The following is a 5,786-nucleotide window of genomic DNA, read 5'->3' on the forward strand; positions in this document are numbered from 1 at the left end:
TTTGGATTCCATAACTTATGGAATTAATGGTGTTTTATGATGAAACTTTCCATGTTCCATAACTTAAGAACAAGTTATGAAATTCTTTAAAACATTAACACCAAATTTTGTAACTCCATAAAAACTTTGAATCAAATTTTTTTATTTTTTTAAAAAAAACTTTCATATCCATAACTTATGGAAGTTTCAAAAACCCTTAAGATCACAACTTTAAAAAAAACTTTTGAGCTCCAAAATTTTATGACAAAATATGTAACTCCTTAAAACATTTAGATCAAACTTTTAAAACTAATAAAATAATCATATCATTTTATCTTTTACTAAATTTGACCTAATTCAACTCATATAACAAATGATTCAAATTTTACAAATAATTCGTTTTTCACAAAACAAGTAATTATCTTAAAATTTGACAAATGTCATGTTTTTTTTTCCTTTTTTTTTCAACTTGAAAATAAAACATTTGCATCAATATAACAGAAAACAACCCATGGCTCTGATACCACTGTTGGGTTTTGAGCATTCTAACACTCCTATGGTGTACATGCAACCCTATAAACCTTGGATCTATGTTTTCTCTATTATACATGCAAATATTAACTATTCCAAGGTTTCATCCTAACTAGCATATTATGAAGCACCTATACTACAAAGTTCTAGTTAGATGACATACCTTTTGATGTAGTTTGATGTCTTCAAGCTTTAAGAGCTTAGCCCTAATAGTGTGGAAGCCTCAAATGGAATCACAAATCACCAAAACACCTTGGAAGAACTTGAGAGAATATGTATGCACACTAAAATCGGCCCACTCTTATTTTCACACACTTGTGCTAATTTTGTGAGCTAAGGACCCCTTTATATATTATGGAGGATTAGGGTTACATCCATGTAAACCCTAATACCCATGACCTTTCATTTACATAGGATCCATGGGTTAAAAGCTCCATGGACCATCCATGAAAGCTTAGCCCAACCTAAATGAACTTGGCCCATTCCATATATATAAGAGTCCATATTTAATTAGTTCTTTTTTGATCACTTAATTAATTCTAAATTAATTCTTGATCAATACTAATTAAATAATATGATTCCATATTAATATATTAGAACTTATAATATATTAATATAAATCATAAATATACTATTCTCAAAATACTATCCATATAAATTGTGCCGGTGAAGTGCAACCCTAATGGACCATGCCGGGTCGGGTCAAGTACATACCAAATATAGTTATGGACTTAGACATTAATCCAACAAGACCTTGGAGGGTTTCCAGGGCATCCTTATATGTTTGTATGTATGGTTTATATGGCAGGTAGTTGAGACGATGTGGGGGTTCCCATGGTAGTGGGGTAAGACCATGAGGGAGTTCCTATGGCACCCGAAGTAAGACCTTGGAGGGTTTCCATGGCTTCCCTATATGTTTATGTGCATAGCTTGTGTAGTTGATATGATTTATGTGATTATGTGTATAAGACCTTGGAAGGTTTCCATGGCATCCTTATATGTGTATATGCATGGTTATGCGATTGATATGGTTTATGTGATTATGTGGAGTATGCTCTGGGGAACTCACTAAGCTTCGTGCTTACAGTTTTGTTTATGGTTTCAGGTATCATCGGTTTGGAAAGGAAGGGCCCGACTTGATCGCAGCGCACACACCCATGTTTTCCGCAATATTTGATTTTGGGATGAACTCTGATAAATGTTTTTAATTAGCAATGTTTTTGGGAAGCCTGGATTTAAAAGATATATGTGTTTTAACCATAATGAAAAATAAAATTTTTACCCTTGATTTTTGGGTCGTTACATATCACCTCCCAAGGGTTTATGTCGGAGATCCTATAAAGGATCAAGGCTTTCCTTGTAATTCACTTGTCTTAATTGGATCATTGTTCTACACTTGCATTGCACTAACACCACAACCTCTCATACACCTTGGTTGATATCCACTTAGTCGATTTTTGACCAAAACAATTTGACGCCTACCGTGGGGCTGTGGTGTTCATAATCGTTCAAGAATCATGTCTACCCAACTGACTATATCCTCTTCCTCCATTCCTCCCATTTCCTCTAAAAATATTCCTCCACCCCCAGGTGGAGCTCCCAAGAAAGCCTCTGAGGCACTGAAGAAAAACACCTCTCTGGTCGCCACCCAAGGATTTCAGGATCCTCCTGTACTAATTTCCAATAACGAAATCTTTGCTAAGATGAAGAAATTGGAATGACAAGTCTTTGAGAAGTAGGAGGAAAATAGGACAATACTCTAGGAAATGGAGAGAATGAGAATAGAGATCCACAAGCCCCAAGAAGCAACATCATCGATCTTACAACCCAAGATCCTGAACTTTGACAACACAGGATCCTCAGCGAACTGCACCGAGATAGGATCCTCGACACCATCCCCTACTCCTGCTTGGGGCGCAACTTCAAGAGAACAAGATCATACGATCCAGGATCCAAGTGAAACCTTCGTTACTCAAAATAACAAGGATCCTGGTAACTTTATGAATAATAACACTTTTACTACTAACTCTATATATGTTGATGCATGAATGAGCCCGATCATGGCGAAAGAACTTCAACAACTATGACATATGATCTCAAGCGTACCCACAGTAGTCTAGTCTATACCTAAAGTCTCCCCAACAATCCATAGGATCTCAAGATTCGCTCATGCAATCGTTGGCACCGAGGTCCCCAAAGTGCTTCCAAACTCCCAATATGAAGCCTTATGATGGGGCCACGGATCCTGAAGAACACGTGACACAATACAGGGAGAGAATGGAGATCATCCCCATTCCCACACACTTGAAGGAAGCTTTCCTATGCAAGGGTTTTGGTTCGACCCTCACAGGATCAACCTTGAAATGACTACTAAATGTTCCTTCTTACTCTATTACTTCATATGCACACTTAGTTAATATATTCAACAACCAATTTTCTTATTATCTTATAATAACTAGGTGTGAGACCCATGTATTACATGAGTTTATTTTTTTAAAAAAATTACATATGAAATTTTAACAATTTGAGAAGTTTGAATTTATGAGGAAAATGAGAAAAAATTTAAATTACTGAAATTAATTTTAATACATTGAATACATTACATATATAAGTATTTCTAATAAATACCTTACATATATATTATCTTACATATTAAATGTGGAATTTTAATTTAATAAAATGAAAAAATACAATAAAATGACAAGTGAAAAATAGAAAATTCAAAATTTCTAGAAAATGAGATATGTCCAAATGAAAGAGAAAATGACATATGGCAAAAAAGATTTTAATTTATTAGGGAATATAATAATAATAGTAATAATAAGGTTTTTGTTTGTAGAAAAGTCCCAATATTTTAGATCAGTTTACGAAATAGTCTCAAATTAATTTGTTACCGGTTCCAACCGGTAAAAAAGGTCAAAATGTAAAATTTTGTCGGTTTTTAAGACTTTTTCGTAAACAAAAATTAATTTAGAACTAAAACGTAAATTATGCTAAAATTTTAGGAATTTATTACAGAAAAACATTAAGTTATTTGAAAAGAGCATAAAGTATAAAGTATGATCTTTTTTAAAACTTCTACGATAGATATTTGATAGTTACTGTGCTTCACGTACGACGTATCCACATGGTCTGTCTACAAACTACCTTTCTTACTCTCCCGCGAAGGAAACCTACCTGCAACTCGAAACTGATACAGATAACAGACGACATGAAACACCAATGATTGCTTTCCATCCTAAAATCTTGTACTTACTATGAAAGATCTCTTGCGGATTCATGCCCAAATCCTAACATCTGGATTGCATTCCCACAAACATGTGATTGGTGAAATCACCCGATTTTGCACTTCAAAGCACTTTGGCAGCTCAAGTTCTGCTAGGCTTGTGATTCAACACTCCGAAAACTCTAAGCCTTCGTCATCGAACAATGTCATCAGGGTTTGCACCACCAGGAAAGGAAACAATGGGGATTTGTGTAGAGAAAGTGAAACCTTACTGAACTTCAAACAGATGCATTCTTCAAGTATTACGCCCTTTGAGCTTACTTACGCTTCTGTATTTAAAGCTTGTGCCTCGTTGTTGGCTTTTGAAGAAGGCCGACAGATCCAAATCGACTGCCTGAAACGTGGTTTGGATTTCGATGTCTATGTGCGGAACACCATGATTCATTTCTATTCGTCTTGCAAGAAGATCATTAATGCACGACAACTGTTCGATGAAATGTCGTACAGAAGTGCTGTTTCTTGGAACACTATCATTTCTGCTTTCTTTCATGTCTCGTGGTTCTATGAATCAGTACTGTATTATACAAAGATGCGAGACATTGGGATCGAGCCAGATGGAACTACAATGGTGGTGATGCTCTCTGTTTGTGCTGAGCTTGTGAACTTGACAATGGGGAAATGCGTTCATACTCAAACAATTGCAAAAGGATTAGAACTTAATTGTCAATTAGGAACATCACTCGTTAACATGTATGCCAAATGTGGGGCTTTGAATTGTGCACATTTAGTGTTCGACAAAATGCACAATCGAAATGTGTGGACATGGAGTGCAATGATTCAAGGATTAGCCCAACATGGGTTCGCTACACATGCTTTAACACTTTTCAAGAAAATGGAACTCACTAAAATCCAACCTAACCATGTGACATTTCTTGGGGTTCTCTCTGCTTGTAGCCATGGTGGATTAGTGAAAGATGGGTATCGATTCTTTAAAGAAATGAAGGGCGTTTATGGAATTAACCCTCGGATGACACACTATGGTGCAATGGTGGATGTTTTAGGAAGATCTAGTTGCCTCAAAGAAGCATATGATTTCATTTTGAAAATGCCAATTAAGCCTGATGCAACTGTGTGGAGAACTTTGTTGAGTGCATGTAATGTTCATGGTGGAAATGACTTTGATGGAATTGGGGAGAAGGTTAAAAAAAGATTACTTGAATTGGAGCCAAAGTGGAGTGGCAATTTGGTAATTATTGCAAATAGATATGCGAATGTATGCAAATGGGAGGAGGTAGAAAAAGTGAGGAAGAGTATGAAGGTTAAAAAGATGGTTGGAGAGAGTTGTATTGAAGTAAAAGGTTCCACCTTTAGATTCTTATCGGGATATGTTTCTAAAGCTTCTTGTGTGAATATTTACTTGTTATTATATGGTTTAAATTTGAACATGAAGATTAATGATCCATAATTTGCTCCATTAGTGCCTTTTTGACTCAATGAGCTTAATAGATTTAGGACTTAATATGGACAGTTATATACCACTGTTTCTTTTTTACTTAATCGGGACATAATGACTTAGTTTAAGCCGAAAAAGCTTTTAAAACACTAATGTGAATTGATGTTTTTATTTGTTCACAATGTTTATAATTGATGAATATCAAGAAATTGTTTTGTTGGAATATAAGGGTAAAAGTCATTTATATATACTAACATTTGAATCTCAAATCCACGTTTTCATATTTTTAAAGACTTCATGTAGAATAGGACAAAAGGTTTCCTTTGATTGTCCTTTGTGTGAAAACTGACTATACCTAATTACATTAAAGAGTAAGTTGCACATTGATCCATGAGTGTGGTTGATTTTACAATTTTGGCCTCAAAAAGTTTCCACTTGAAGTTTCGGTTATGATTTGAGGTTTTGTAACGATTTTGGTATTTTTTCCAAGAAGATGACTATTTTCTAAAAAAAACTGCAAAAATCAGCACAAAAAGTAGTCATTTTATATGGATTAGGGATCAAAAATATTACAAAAACCTCAAATGAGGACCAAAA

General features: G+C 34.9%; 1 protein-coding gene across 1 annotated transcript; it reads left to right on the top strand.

Moving 5' to 3' along the window:
• Positions 1 to 3,612: 3,612 nt before the first annotated feature.
• On the top strand, positions 3,613 to 5,210 carry LOC145169499 (Pentatricopeptide repeat (PPR) superfamily protein). The gene has a single exon (XM_079088047.1). It carries the CDS (start codon positions 3,768 to 3,770, stop codon positions 5,199 to 5,201), a length of 1,434 nt encoding a protein of 477 aa, XP_078944173.1. The 5' UTR covers positions 3,613 to 3,767; the 3' UTR covers positions 5,202 to 5,210.
• The last annotated feature ends 576 nt before the right edge of the window (positions 5,211 to 5,786 follow it).

The sequence above is a fragment of the Lactuca virosa genome, chromosome 4 (genome assembly GCF_052849685.1).
Source record: "Lactuca virosa cultivar CGN04683 chromosome 4, Lactuca_virosa_CGN04683_v6, whole genome shotgun sequence".
In the NCBI taxonomy this organism is placed as follows: domain Eukaryota; kingdom Viridiplantae; phylum Streptophyta; class Magnoliopsida; order Asterales; family Asteraceae; genus Lactuca; species Lactuca virosa.